This window comes from Erpetoichthys calabaricus, chromosome 18 (assembly GCF_900747795.2).
Source record: "Erpetoichthys calabaricus chromosome 18, fErpCal1.3, whole genome shotgun sequence".
In the NCBI taxonomy this organism is placed as follows: Eukaryota; Metazoa; Chordata; class Cladistia; order Polypteriformes; family Polypteridae; genus Erpetoichthys; species Erpetoichthys calabaricus.
Window position 1 is genome coordinate 42102620 of NC_041411.2, and position 15522 is coordinate 42118141.

The 15522-nt window shown below is 38.8% G+C and overlaps 2 protein-coding genes across 8 annotated transcripts in view; one reads left to right on the forward strand and one right to left on the reverse strand.

Moving 5' to 3' along the window:
• Positions 1-9455, forward strand: part of taok3a (TAO kinase 3a) — a 148302-nt gene extending 138847 nt beyond the window's left edge. For all 7 annotated transcript variants that reach the window (XM_028825313.2, XM_028825308.2, XM_051921348.1 and 4 more), the window contains 4 exons: positions 594-833; positions 4374-4586; positions 4998-5180; positions 8393-9455. In XM_028825313.2, coding sequence (XP_028681146.1) covers positions 594-833; positions 4374-4586; positions 4998-5180; positions 8393-8554 — 798 coding nt within the window. In that variant the 3' untranslated portion in view covers positions 8555-9455. The remainder of the gene's footprint in view (positions 1-593; positions 834-4373; positions 4587-4997; positions 5181-8392) is intronic.
• A 623-nt stretch (positions 9456-10078) lies between these two features.
• Positions 10079-15522, reverse strand: pebp1 (phosphatidylethanolamine binding protein 1). Its single transcript, XM_028825320.2, has 4 exons — positions 15301-15522; positions 12307-12416; positions 11116-11216; positions 10079-10508 (listed from the first exon to the last, which is right to left on the reverse strand). Exons 1-4 carry the CDS (start codon positions 15433-15435, stop codon positions 10291-10293), a joined length of 564 nt encoding a protein of 187 aa, XP_028681153.1. The 5' UTR covers positions 15436-15522; the 3' UTR covers positions 10079-10290.

A 15522-nucleotide genomic window follows, 5' to 3' on the forward strand; every position in this document is an offset into this window, starting at 1 on the left:
GGTTTGAAAATACCCGAAAATTCACACATGAAATTATATCCATGTTTGGAAGTACTTATCAGTGTATTTGGCCCGTGTTAGGCTTTCAGTTTGACATGCTTGGTCTACAACAAATATATTTCATAATTGTAACAATCGGCTTCAAGTGCAGGCATGCCTTAATGTAGATGGACAAATAATTCCAGTTAACAGAGACCCACTTAGGTCAGGTCTTCTAAATTGAAATCTTGTAGGAGGCTGGACACCTAATTATCAAAAACAAATCATAAGAAGAGAGCTGCAGAAAGTGGAGTGAAAATGTTTCAAGTTCTTCATATTCCTGTCTGCATATGTAGGCTTAAAAGAGAAACGGTGCCATGGTAAAACCTTTGGTCAACTGACACATAATTATTGAAAATTGAAAGGGACACAATGATTACCTTGTGTGTGCATAGTATGGTGTTAATTGTTGACGCTATAGATAAAATAAATATTTTGTTACCATTTTATGAAAATGTAACATCTTGTATTGAATGGTAAAGACATGTAAAAATGTTGACTTTCCATATCCTTAAAAAATGAAAATTATGCATTAAATTATGTTTTCTTTGAAGGAGCTCAATAAAAAAAAGACACAGAAGGAAATGGAGCATGCGATGCTGATCAGGCATGATGAGTCGACACAAGAGCTGGAGTACCGACAATTGAAAACCCTTCAAAAGCTGAGGATGGATCTGATCCGCTTGCAACACCAAACTGAACTGGAGAACCAGATAGAGTACAATAACAGACGAGACAGAGAGCTACACAGAAAACATGTCATGGAGCTACGACAGCAGCCTAAACACTTGAAGGTACCTGTGTAAGCAGAGTTGGTTTTTGGTCAGGGGTGTCTATCATCAAATATAATCATGTGTGAAGCCTTTCTAAAGTTGGTGCTTGCTATATTTAACATTGAAAGCAAGGGGCATGACTGTGAGTAGCACTGCAACAAGAATGTAATGCTGGAGCATGCAAACTTTAAACTTGAATGTTCACCAAGATCATGAAGTTTAGACAAGGAATGAAACCAGAATGTAAATCATGGGACACAAATGAAACAACTACTATCACAAAAAGAAAACAGGCTACCAGGAAAGATAGTGGAAAAAGCCAATTCAACTGACCATCCATGACCAGCTTGGAGTACTCTGAGTGTAGGATACCAAAACAAGGACCACAGACGCCTAAAATTTGGATTATCTCCTTGTTCAGAGAAACACAGCAATGAAGTAGCTATTATGTAGAAGACTGTATATTCTGCAGACTAGTCAGGGGGAGAGAAGTTCCAATAAATTAACACAACAGAGCATGAAATATTCAAATGTCACTTTGCCTTTCTTATGTATGATTGAACATAAACAACAAAGTTGCCAGAAAGCTCCTTGGTTAGCCCCATGGAAATGGAGAACTTCTAGAAGCAAAGTACCTGCAATTGCAGAAGAGAGGGCCAGTTAGGCAAAAATCAGAAAAGCTGCAAAGAAACAAGCCACAAAAAAGAGAACAACTGGTTGGATGGTCCGTTCAGTTGCCTTACCAAACTTCCCAAGTTACATGGAACATGAGAATTTAAGAAATGAGAGGATCCCATTCAGTCCAATCAAGCTTCTTTGTTTACCTAGTAGCTACACTGTCCCAATACCTCATTCAGATTCTTCCTAAAGATTTTTAAGGTTTCCACATCAAATCCATGACTTTGGTAATTTGTTCCAGATTCTCACAACTTTTTGTGTAAAGAAGTTCTTCCTGGCGTCAGTCTTAATGTGCTTTCCCATAATTTCCACTGGTGTCCTCGAGTACACAATTCATCCTTTAGCTGAAATAATTCAGCTGGAATACATAAACATATGCCAACAGAAAACCAGATACAATTGTGTCAATTTATATTCCTTAGACCTTCACCGAGTCAGCCTTGCTTGTTAGAAATTCTAATCTGAAATGGTTTAAATTTGGTGGATGGAGCTAAATAAGTACTCGTTTGATTGATTCATTATTAATAGTGTTGGAGTTCTGTGCTACAACACACGTAAAGCATCATCAGGCTAGCTCATTGTACATATTAATCTGCTGTGTTAAAATATTTTTTATTTATAAATGTTTTCTTAACAATTGACAATTCTTTGAAGTGATCATATCCTAGGTGGCGCAGTGGTAGTGCTGCTGCTTTGCAGTAAGGAGACCGTGGAAGATTGTGGGTTCGCTTCCCGGTTCCTCCGTGTGGATAACGCTTTGAGCGCTGAGAAAAGCGCTATATAAATGTAATGAATTATTATTATTATTAGAATTGGACTAGGCATGACTTCCTCATTAGAAACTTATGAAGTTAATTATCTACTTATTTTTCAGACCCCAAAACTACAGTGTATACAGTGGGGCAAAAAAAGTATTTAGTCAGCCACCAATTGTGCAAGTTGTCCCAGTTAAAAAGATGAGAGAGGCCTGTAATTTTCATCATAGGTATACCTCAACTATGAGAGACAAAATGAGGGAAAAAAAAAATCCAGAAAATCACATTGTCTGATTTTTGAAGAATTTATTTGCAAATTATGGTGGAAAAAAAGTATTTGGTCAATAACAAAAGTTTATCTGAATACTTTGTTATATACCTTTGTTGGCAATGACAGAGGTCAAACGTTTTCTGTAAGTCTTCACAAGGTTTTCACAAACTGTTGCTGGTATTTTGGCCCATTCCTCCATGCAGATCTCCTCTAGAGCAGTGATGTTTTGGGGCTGTCGCTGGGCAACACAGACTTTCAACTCCCTCCAAAGATTTTCTATGGGGTTGAGATCTGGAGACTGGCTAGGCCACTCCAGGACCTTAAAATGCTTCTTACGAAGCCACTCCTTCGTTACCCGGGTGGTGTGTTTGGGATCATTGTCATGCTGAAAGACCCAGCCACGTTTCATCTTCAGTGCCTTTGCTGATGGAAGGAGGTTTTCACTCAAAATCTGACGATACATGGCCCCATTCATTCTTTCCTTTACACGGATCAGTCGTCCTGGTCCCTTTGCAGAAAAACAAGTCCCAAAGCATGATGTTTCCACCCCCATGCTTTACAGTAGGTATGGTGTTCTTTGGATGCAACTCAGCATTCTTTCTCCTCCAAACACGACGAGTAGAGTTTTTTCATCTGACCATATGACATTCTCCCAATCCTCTTCTGGATCATCCAGATGCTCTCTAGCAAACTTCAGACGGGCCTGCACATGTACTGGCTTAAGCAGGGGGACACATCTGGCACTGCAGGATTTGAGTCTCTGGCGGCGTAGTGTGTTACTGATGGTAGCCTTTGTTACTTTGGTCCCAGCTCTCTGCAGGTCATTCACTAGGTCCCCCCGTGTGGTGCTGGGATTTTTGCTCACTGTTCTTGTGATCATTTTGACCCCACGGGGTGAGATCTTGCGTGGAGCCCCAGATCGAGGGAGATTATCAGTGGTCTTGTATGTCTTCTATTTTCTAATAATTGCTCCCACAGTTGATTTCTTCACACCAAGCTGCTTACCTATTGCAGATTCAGTCTTCCCAGCCTGGTGCAGGTCTACAATTTTGTTTCTGGTGTCCTTTGACAGCTCTTTGGTCTTGGCCATAGTGGAGTTTGGAGTGTGACTGTTTGAGGTTGTGGACAGGTGTCTTTTATATTGATAACGAGTTCAAACAGGTGACATTAATACAGGTAACGAGTGGAGGACAGAGGAGCCTCTTACAGAAGAAGTTACAGGTCTGTGAGAGCCAGAAATCTTGCTTGTTTGTAGGTGACCAAATACTTATTTTCCACCATAATTTGCAAATAAATTCTTTAAAAATCAGACAATGTGATTTTCTGAATTTTCTTTCTCATTTTGTCTCTCATAGTTGAGGTACACCTATGATGAAAATTACAGGCCTCTCTCATCTTTTTAAGTGGGAGAATTTGCACAATTGGTGGCTGACTAAATACTTTTTTGCCCCACTGTACGTTCCTGTGCCATTCTCCTTTAACATTCTAGTCCTGGTGACATTTCAGATCCATGGTGCAGGAATGCAAAGGCAAAATTAATGTTAGAGCTAAATGCTTGGAGGTCCGTTTGTTTTTTTACACATTTTGTGTAAATACTTAACAGGGATATCTTTTTTTCCCCAAAGAAGTCATGGATTAAAGTCTGAAACAAAATGTCTCCTCTAATTTTGAGACCTAAGCCAGTCTGATTTGTTCTGCTTGTTCTAAGTTACCGTTTTTGTCCTGCCAAGTCTGTGCAACTGAATAGATTTACAGGCACTTATCATCTTAGTAAACATACACAACATGGTGGTATTACTGATTTGAATGTTAAGGTATTGTGTTTTAGTCAATCTTTCCATTGTATTGCTTTTGTAGGTATTGGAAATGCAAATTAAGAAGCAGTTTCAAGACACATGTAAAGTCCAAACAAAGCAGTACAAAGCACTAAGGAATCATCAGCTGGAGGTTTCCTCGAAGAGTGAACACAAAACAATTCTCAAAGCTCTGAAGGAGGACCAGACACGAAAGCTGGCTATTTTGGCAGAGCAGTATGAACAAAGTATAAATGAAATGATGGCCTCACAAGCGGTAAGAAAGCAATAGGTAGCACATCCTGATCTTTGTCTGAGCATCAAAACTAAGACTGTTTATGTCAGTTGTCATTTTGTGTACAATATTGTTTTAACATACCAGTATTTTACATGTCAATGTAAGTTTAAAAATAATTTAATTAGTAATTTTAAATATCAGAATATTTAAAAATTTAGTTGGGTCACTTAATTTTGATCCTGCTTAGCCAAACTTGATTACTCAGTTTCTAATTGTATGCTTTTTAATTTTTTTTTATTAATTTCATAGATATTTGAATTTAATTTACTCTTCAGTGTTTGCTTATGTCTGGTTACTAGCATACTGAAAGTGAGGAACGTTAGATGACTTTTATGTTTCAAACTCTGCCTGTCTTTGTGGTCTAACGGGCTTGTGCACTTTTTGCTTAAGCTGCGATTGGATGAAGCTCAAGAAGCAGAGTGCCAAGCACTGAGACATCAGCTTCAACAAGAAATGGAGCTGCTCAATGCCTACCAGAGCAAAATCAAAATGCAAACAGAAGCACAGCACGAGCGAGAGCTTCAAAAGTTGGAACAGAAGGTTTCTCTTCGAAGAGCCCACCTTGAACAAAAGGTAGTGGGTAGTGTGGGACTAAAGTGCAAATTGCTCGTTTTTTATTTTTGTTCTTGTTTAGAAATTTTACAGACAATTCCATGGTAGCCAAGAGAGTTACTGTACTTGTGTTGTTGTGCAGTGAACAGTATTTTCACACTTTTGTGCACCTGAATATTACCAATGCGATTCTAAACATACCCATGTATTGGTAGAAATGTTCCCCAGTGAGCACTGTCACATCACTACCACCACAAAGGTGTCAGCCATCCTGGCACTGTCAGAGTCCACTTTTTTTTAGACGTTATCCCTACTCCGTGGCCACTGCAAAATGCTTCCTTGCTCTACTTCTTAAATCCTAACACTAGAATGGTAGTTTGTATTATCATTGTACTTGAAGCACTATGACACCTGTTCTATTTGCTTCATTTGCCTTTTTTTCTTTTCATAAAGAGGTAATCTTTAAATGGTCTTATGTGAACCAAGCAGGAAATCAACCTCTTTGAAAAGTCCAACTGGACATGAGTGAAATGATTAAATGTTGAGTGTCTGACATCACACACATTAATTCTAAAATTCTCAAAATAGGTAAATACAGCATTATTACAATGAATGAATAATTACTTCAAGTTTAACTAATGAGTAGCTAGTTTTATTGTGGCTTTAATGTTCATAAGTGTTCAGTAGTGTGCTTGTTTCTTAATATTGGGCCACTGGCATTTAATTTAGCAGCATAATATGATGTTGTCCGGTTTAGAGGGTCCTACCATGAAAATGTCAGTACTGAACATAAAAATAAATCTATTCTTACTAAAAATGTCATGGAGCCTGTGCTACATCAGCCAAACAGGTGCCTGTAGGATACTTTGGGCAATAGAAATATCTTAAAGGATACATTTGTTCATTTTCAAGTCAAAGTTACTTCTTCTCGAACATGTTATGTGTGGATTTGCCACATGAAATTGTATTCTAAAGTTAAGCATTTTTCTATAACTTTTAAAAAAAGACTTGGACACTCCAGGTGTTTAATAATGGAGCCTTGTGGGACAAGAGTCACCTGGAAAACAAAGGCTTAAAATCTTACCAAATGCGTCCATTTTCAAGCCAAGGTTTTTGAGCATTGATCTGCATCTTGAGATTACTCACTCATTATAAATTTGTTTATATACGTCATTAAAATAGGAGATTCAGTGTTTGCATGCTACCTCAGTGCTCATCTTCTTCCGTCACACCCTTTTACCCCCCTGTGGTAGCTTACTCTCAAAAGACCAAATCACAGTAAACTTTCTGCCACATTCTCGGTATCATGTTCATTTACTTGCGTACTTGTGTGAAAACCCAACACAAGTGAATAAAAAACGTATCCTTACCTTAAGAAAATTAGTACCAGGAATAAGTGGTAAATGATTATTTCCAGATCCCTTTTGTTGTCACAAACGTGTGCAGAAACACAAAAGGCAGGTATTCTTTTGCCACTTCAATGAAGATGTTTGTGTTTACTGTGCTAGTGATATCATGCATGAATTATGTCCTCTATCAAAGGATAACTCGGTCAAGGCTACACCCACCGTGGTAAATCAATTAAAAATTTTAAAGAGTCCCCATGTTTCCTTATGGACTATTGGTTCAACACTTCCAGATGCCATACTTGGAGCCAGTGCACTCCATCGTCACAAGGTGCCCCTTTACCAGTTGTAAAATCACAGATCATCTTCAGCCATGTTTTCCTCGCATCTTGTCAGTGGAGCATCAGGAGGGGCTGCCTCACTCTCAGATCCATTGTAAAGCCTTCATAAACACAATACCTTCACCCGTTTATTTTTGGCCCCATTGTACTTGAAGTTATCAGCGTGCCTTAGTTGCCTTCTTAAGGCGGAGAAAGGGTTTCCAGGATGTGTAGTGCAGCAGGGCACAAGCAGGACAGTGATCCTTTAGGACTGAATGGACCTTCAGGTTGCTGGGTGCAAGTCAGTTCCACAATATTGAAGGGGTAAGGAGGATGCAGAAATGCAGAGCACAAAAAAGCCCTGTCTAAAGTGCTGCTGCCCAAGACCCCTGTAGGCCAGGATGCTGAGGTGAGGCCTGCCCAGAGCTCTGAGCAGCCATTGACTTTCCCACAAGCAGCATACCGATAGCATCTCTATAGTAGACAACTGATTTTAAGAGTTGATGAGCTCCTTCGTGAACTTGTGCTTGTTTTTCCCCAAAATGTACTCCCCCTTTAAATTCTCTCTCACTGAATTGTGGTCAATGAGGGCATTTTGCAATTTAGTGAACATCGGTGCAGACACCTGCTCAATTTGGGTTATTCTTGTATATTGCTCTGCAGAGAGGCCAGGCTTAATGCATTGAAAAGGTTCATTTCATGTGGTCAAAACCTCTCCTGAGCTGCAGAGCCCATTTTGGACAGTTTAGCCAAAGCCCAAGTTGGGCTGGAAGTACCTGTCAATCACTGTTGAGATTGATGTGTCTTTATTGGCATTTCAGTCACTGCATAATTTTGCACCAGATTTATGGGGAAAAGTCATAGGAAATGGATAGACTTTAAGCCAGAAACCAAGGCAAGGGCTCAAGTGACAACCTGTGAGCAAAGCAGAATATGATGTAGCTACAGGCCATAAATTTGAGGTGAGACACATCTATTCTCAGATCATGTCACAGGACAGTGGTGATGTGTTGCATGTCGATTACCACGTGCAAGTAAGAATTTCACTGGACTCCATACACTTTGAACAAAAGTGATGTACACATCATAACTGGGGGACCACAATCTAAAATGGATGTGCCATTAGCCCCAGATTTTAACCAAGTTAATACCAAATTATTTTGTTTAGCTCAATGGCTTCATGAAGTTACTCTTCAACTTCAGTGCTGAGCTGATGGTTTGCCAGTGGGGCAGTTGTGCTGCTCAGGAGGGCTGTTAATTAGAACTCCAATCTCTTTACCTGGACATCTCCATGCTAAAAAAAAAAAAAATTAAGCCAAACCCCCTTTAACAAGCATATCAATCTGAAAATCAGTACACGTAACACACACTCAAAGAGAATCAAAATTTGCTTGTGTATAAAAAGTCTAAATAAACGTCTTCAGTTGTGCTTGGATATTAACTATCAAATTGAGAGTTGAAGAGGTTTAACAAACAGTGTTGGGGAAAAGAGACTTCTAGAAAGGTCAAATGAGCTCCAACAGATTAAGTGTACTGAGAAATGCATTTTTAATTTTTATTTTTACAGATTGAAGAGGAGCTGGCTTCACTTCAGAAGGAACGAACTGAAAGAATCAAGAACTTGTTAGAACGACAAGAAAGGGAAATAGAAAGCTTTGATATGGAAAGCGTCCGGCTAGGATTTGGCAATTTAGGTACTTTGGACTGTCCTAAGGAGGACTATAGATGAAAATGATTTGCCATAATCTACCCTGTCCACTTGTCACATAAAGTCGGGCTCTGTCCTACTGGCCTCCCCTGCGGACTAGTGCCTGTGCAGTCCTTTATCATCAGGGCCCCTTGTAACGTTAACAAGCAAATGCTGGATACCTACTGGTCGTCGTCTTAACAAATGTCACAGTATTGATGTTTATGTGCAATGATACTTTTGGTGAAACAAAAAAAGTGGATGTACGTTGCTTAACGATCATGCATTAGAGATGATTTGTCAGTCCGTGCAAAAAAAGAAAAAAAAAAAAAAAAAAACAACTTGCAGCCTTTTATCTTTAATGCTGCTTCTCTTTTGGTATTTATTCATCAGGAAATTTTATTAAAATTGAGCAATTTGATACGTTTCAATATGAACTCACAATGTACATATCGGTAGTTACATGTTACTTCTGGGAATTTGTGATTATCAAATGCTGGCTAAGTAGCAGAGTCTGGCATTTAACTGTATCATAATCACTTTCTGCTGTCGCAGATAATGTGAATACCACACATGAGTCTCAAGGTCCAAGTAGCACATAAGACTTGGGATGTTCATGTATTTTGTGTATAGAAGGATTTATGGAGAGCTTTTACTTATTTTCATATTGTATTTTAACTGTTCTTCAAATTGATTTTTTAAAAAATTTTTGTTCAGTATTTGAAGTTAAAAGCTGTCAATGGGATATTCTACTAGAATTTTCCATCTAGATCATTTTATTGCTTTACCCACATTTTCAAGCTGTGTATTTTCTTACAATAAATCAAATCAGTAAAAATGCTTTATTATTGCATGCACTTTAAACTTTTTCAGGTTATAAATGAAAAAAGCATGAATCTGTCAGAGCTTTTAATTATATTTGTAAATAAAAGTGCTCACCATGTGTTGGTGTAATTTGTCACTCTCCGTCCAGATTTTCTCACTAAACCAACAAAGTGAACTTATATGCCCAAACGTTCAATATGATAAAAGCTGGACTCAACCTGTACCATTGAGAATAAGAGGAAGCAAAACTGCAGGTACTATATATATAGGACCAGCAAATAGAACTGCCACATCAAAAAAAAAAAAAAAAAGGCCAACAAACGACGACTTCATAGCCAAAAGACAAAATGAGTTCCCGTTTGGGGATGGTTACTATATTACTTGGGGAAACACCTTGAAGTCCCCTGTAACAACCAGCTCAAGCACTGGCATCACACCACCAAGAAGCACTGAAGTACACCTTCAAGTAGCAATATACTTTGCTAAAGGAACCACAGTGTGGCAACGGTGGGCAGAGCAGCTTCACCATGCCATTCCTTAATGTTCTGCTAACTTGCCTACTGGCACTTTATGAATTTCTGCAAGCAGGTGTTGGAGACACACAGGCATATCTGACACGTCTGTGAAAAAAGACAAGATTTATTAAAGAAAATCCTTCGTGTGTCTAGAAAACTGATAAGGAAACAATGCTTCGAAGTTGTTTCTACACCACTTGTTAAACAAAGCAAAAAAGACTAACCATTTTGTGACATGAAGTTTATTTTAATTAATTTTATCTAATAAGGCCTATTTGACCTGTGGTAGACATCACCTGAGCACAAACATAAGCTTCCATTTGTGTTAGGTGAAAAGTCTGGCAAAACACAATTAATAATCAAAGAAACATGTTTTGACTTTTTCTACATCACTTCTTCTAATGTACTTTCTAATTTAATTGCACCCAGTAGGTTTCATTACTTTCCTGACAGTTGTTCATACAGCTTTGGCACATAGGAATCCCACTCTGCTTGGTAACAGTTGCCTGCTACTGGACGCGCCAGACCATACTTCTTGCGGAACTGGGCAATCTTGAACTTCCCTCTGTGGTCTCCAGAGCGGTTAGACAGTACAGGCTCATCACAGGATAGCACTGCAGGCTGCTCATAGACGAGCCACACATAGCGATGAAGGCCTAAAGCCAAAGTAAGAATAGCTTTAGCTTATACAGTACTTTTCATGCCAGACCCTTTCATGTACTTTTAAAGGAAAACCTTATCAAAGTTCAAATAAGAAAAGTCATGAACAGAAAATGGAGACTGTACACTTTGTTTACTATAAACTACTAAATTAATCAAAAATCTTTTTTAAGTGCAACCTTACATTCTATGCCTATCAGGAGGAGGTCAGGAAATCTGTGTTGTGGTCTGCAATATCTGAAATAAGTGTTTGAGGGTTAGCAAGAAAACAAACAAGGAGGACAATCTGCCAACAATCACCTCTGTTCCAAATTAAATTCTTAAAACTATCTTTCTAGAACGTTTCTGGAAGTAAAACACATTCAAAGCAAAGGCCACCAGAAAGAATCATTAAAGGGCATGTACTGGTGCTAAATACATAATAACTGTACATGGTTTATCTTGAGACAAGCAAATAAAAGAAACTGCTTAATTACACAGACGGCAGGAGTCATATTCACACTACATTGTTTCTGGCCTGGCTACAGTGCATGCAGTTCATATCACTATTAATGATAGATGCACTTTTATTAAAAAGAAGAGAAAAAAAAAAACAAAACTCACCTGTTCCTTTAGGGGGACCTGAGCCAACATAATCTGACAAGACTTTACCACTGTTAATGTCATTCCCTTTCATGTTCACTACAAGGAAATGGTGCCACTCTCTTTTTAAAAAAAAAAAAAAAAAAAAAGTGGGGGACATTAACATGTGACAAGGTAACTAAAACCAAAATGAAATACTTCTTCCATCTTTTACCCAGAATGTGGAGTCACTACACAAAACCGTTCAGTCCAGTTCCTCAGTTTATGGTATCACTGACTAACTCTGACGCCTGTCTTTGTATTTAGCCTAAAAGGTTTACCATGGTAATTGAAAGCACCCAACCCTCTTATAAAGTCTGGGTTTAAAAGGCTGTAGCAATGATGTTGTGGCTTTTTTATGTTGAATAAGTTACAAACATTAAGTTTAACTAAACTTAAAAACAAAACCTGCAAAGTTAAAAAAGGGGCTATATTGGTATCAAAAGGCTAGAAGAAGAAAAACAGTTTAATTGAATTAGTATATGTGAAAGTGGAACTTTTAACAGCTTTATACAGCAATTTACATTTAGTTGGAGTCAGTACATTTTACGGACTCTTTACTCCACAACCCTGCCGTCACTCTGACCTCAACACATCTGTGAGCCCAAATCAGTCGAGGCATACCTCACATTGAAAGGTGCACAATAAAATAGTCTCTTTTCTATAACTTGGCTAATCTAAGTTGGTTCAGACACTTGAAGACTGGCCTTAAGGGGTGTTTGTTTCGTAAACCTCCAGCTTGTACACTATTCTAAAAATACTACAGGAAAACTTAAGGAGTGAATGCTAACTACTGCATTATGTACAACTATTTAATCTGCTATGAAACCATTTTTCCAAGCTTGTTAACCACAACTACTGTAGATTTGTTTAATGCTGTGGGCCATTCCTGCTGAACATGATCCAGCTGACCCAGAATTTGCAGTTGGGTAGCTGACTGAACATCCTTTTTGTGTAAAAGCACTTTGAAAAGTGGGGACTTTATATTCCAGTTGCAAAGCTTACATGCAATATCTCCACTCTGAAAAACTGAGGTTGGAAATTTACCCAATATCAAGCGCTGCACTTTTAATGTACATCAGGGAGATGAAGCCACCTCAATGTAACTTAATAAGTAGATAATATAACAACGCAAACAAACAAGCCTTCCACCGGTCAGTTTCAGCAGCATACCTGAACTTTGGATCCTTTCTGCTTGGTGCATCGGGATCTGTGAGGGCAAGAATGTACATTTTGCCAGAGTCACATCCTTCCCAAGAGATGGAGGTTGGTCGGTTTTGCACCTGTGCAAACAAAAGTAAAATTATCAAGAAAAATGGTTAGCTGTTGCAATTTGTTTCACTGACAGTATATTAAATAACAAGAATTAGGATTCCTGTACTTGCTTCACTCGCAGGCTTGTGCTCTTCACTCTCAAAGGGCAACATAAAGGAAACTGAAATTATCAACAATGGAATCCAAGTGCACTGCAAGGACAAAGGTGTTCCACTACCATATTCCCCCAAGAATAATTTTACAATGTGCCACATATACAGGTCATATACATTTTCTAATTTGTTAACACTGCCCCAATTTGAGCAGCTTTAAACATTTTCAGGTTATAAATGAAAAAAGCATTAATTTTCAACTAGGGGCCTGTAGGACACACACACTGGGATTCTGTAGTCTGCAGAGTTCAGTCTCAATGTCTTAACTGAACACAGCCCACTATAATGACACTTTATAAACCTAAATAGGACAATTCTCTTTTACAATAAATGCACTCCTGTACTTAAAGCACACAGTTCACGTAATGGAACACTAAAAGCTAATGCAACACTTCAATACTGGAAAATGAGGGGCAGAAACTCAAAGCAGCGGCTGAGATGAAGACACCAATTTGGACAATGAACAACCACATCTGTACATTTTTAATTGGACTGTCTTACTGAATGGCTTTATTTTTCTGTTTTTAACTTAGTTATGTAGATTGACCTTAAGTGACACGAAATACATTTTAATGAATAAAACATTAAGAGTCATTATTAAGAGTGTTTTATCTCACTGACTGACTGGCTGGTCTCTGCTTTACAGTAGTCAAATTTCCTAACTTGCTATTTTGCGCACACTAACAGTGCTTAGTCAAGTCTGTTCATGGATTTCTTTGACCCTTTCCATGGCTTTAAAAAAAAACAAAACCACAAGTCACAGGAAACTACGCACCTTGTTTACAACTCTATATAAACATTGAAAATTTTCACTGTGCCTGCATGGTAGGCTCATTTTTTCCCCTCTCATATCCTAAATGCAAGTGTGTTAAATTTATTTGACATTTTAAATTGACACTGCATGCATGAGTAAATGTGTGCCTTTCCTGTGCAAACGCCAGACATTCCATCCAGCTTCCTGATTTGTAGACAATACTACAGAGATCATGTAGAATGCCCAGAGGGGACTGGGTGGTCTCATGGCCTGGAACCCCTGCAGATTTTATTTTTTTCTCCAGCCGTCTGGAGTTTTTTTTGTTTGTTTTTTCTGTCCATCCTGGCCATCGGACCTTACTCTTATTCTATGTTAACTAATGTTGTCTTATTTTAATTTCTTACTTGGTCTTTTATTTTTATTTTCTTCCTTATGTAAAGCACTTTGAGCTACTTTTTTGTTTGAAAATGTGCTATACAAATAAATGTTGTTGTTGATTGCTAAGTGGGTTGGAAAATAGATGGATGGCACTTTTGTTACCTGTCCTTGTGACAGCATGGCCTATGAACAAAGCTATGCAAAATAATTGATTAGCTGTCGTCCTCAGCGATGAAGTCCTAAGCCTATGGCTGAGGTTCATTCTTACACTAAAAGCTCTGACCACTAAACCCTTTGTCGCAAACTACTATGCATTAATGCATCTGTTTAGTGCAGTTTAAAATCTGGGGTTTCATTTCTATTAATTGTTCATCACTGTCAGGATTCTGTCTCTGCAGCAGCTCAACACATCAGAACTGCATACGCAGCAGCTTTCTTACCAAACACTCCCAACAGCACTCAGCCAAGCTGAATGACAAAAAATAAGGCACACTGGAAATGCACAAAATGTAGGCCTGTGTGATATATGAATGGTGCTGCAGGCTACATACACCACTCTACTAATACTGGGTTGAACTGCCACTCACAGGATGGCTTTTGTTTTCTGCACCATTCTGAGTAAACTGCGTAAAAATTCCAGGAGATAAGCAGTTACTGAAATATGCAAACCAGCCCTTCTGGCTCAAATAATCATGCCATGGTCAGAATTACCAAGATAACAATTTTCCCCCATTCTGCCGTTTGATGTTAACATTAACTGAAGCTTCTGACCTGTACCTGCATGGTTTTACACATTGTATTGCTGCCACATGATCAGCTTGTTAGACTAATGCCTGCAGAAGCAGGTGTAGGTGTATTACTAATAATATGCTCAGTGACTGTGCATTCACTTTTTCATTCACTTTGAATCCACTCAAGCCATTCACGGTCGCAGGGATAAAGCCCATTCCTGCAACATCAATCGACATTTTGTTTAATTTGGTCTCCAATCAAAATAATACACTTGTATTTAATGTGCAATAGAATACTGGACTTCAGTGCAAAGTCACACCCTCTGTGAAATTAACTTTCTATTACTGTAGAGGTGACACAATAATAGGGAATTGCAAAAAGTATTAAGATATAAAGGTTTACCGTGTCTGTCAATATAACTTTCTGTAAGTACATTGGATAAATGCTAACACAGATTCTTCTTCTACCCCATCTATTGCAAGTGATTTTTATTTTATACTGCGCATGATTCTCACTCCATACTTTACCAAAGGATAACAATTCATTTCTTTTTAAGTTTGGTGATACAGTACAGTACAGTGGATCGATATTCGGCTGTATTCTGGCCAGCTACGCGCAGCTCATGATGCACCTTCTAGAACCCCAACCCACCACCCCCGTTACAAGTTTAATGTCTCCCCGCTGAAATGAGGCCATTTACTTCGCGCCCGAATCTCCAGGCCATGTATTACGTACACAGTTTTTATCTGCAGTTTGTTAAGCAATTAAATGACAGCGAAACGCCCACACATGCCACCCTTTGGGACTCCAATAAAGAAAGTCCGGAGCTGCACAGTTCGATACAAACAGCAAGGCAAACCTGTCGATAACACGTACCTGCGTGGGAGTAAGCACTCGACCCAGCTCGTCAATCTCCAAGGAGCCGTAATGTACCGTTAAAGGCTTCGCTGGTTGCTCCTCTACCTCAGTAAGAGCCAGCTCACCATCCCACATACCAATGTTGACAGGCATTCTTTCGTTTCGTATCTACAACGGCAGTACGAAGGAGTATAAAACCATCAGCGTCTACTGTGAGTTCAAGCAGGCTGCGCTCACACC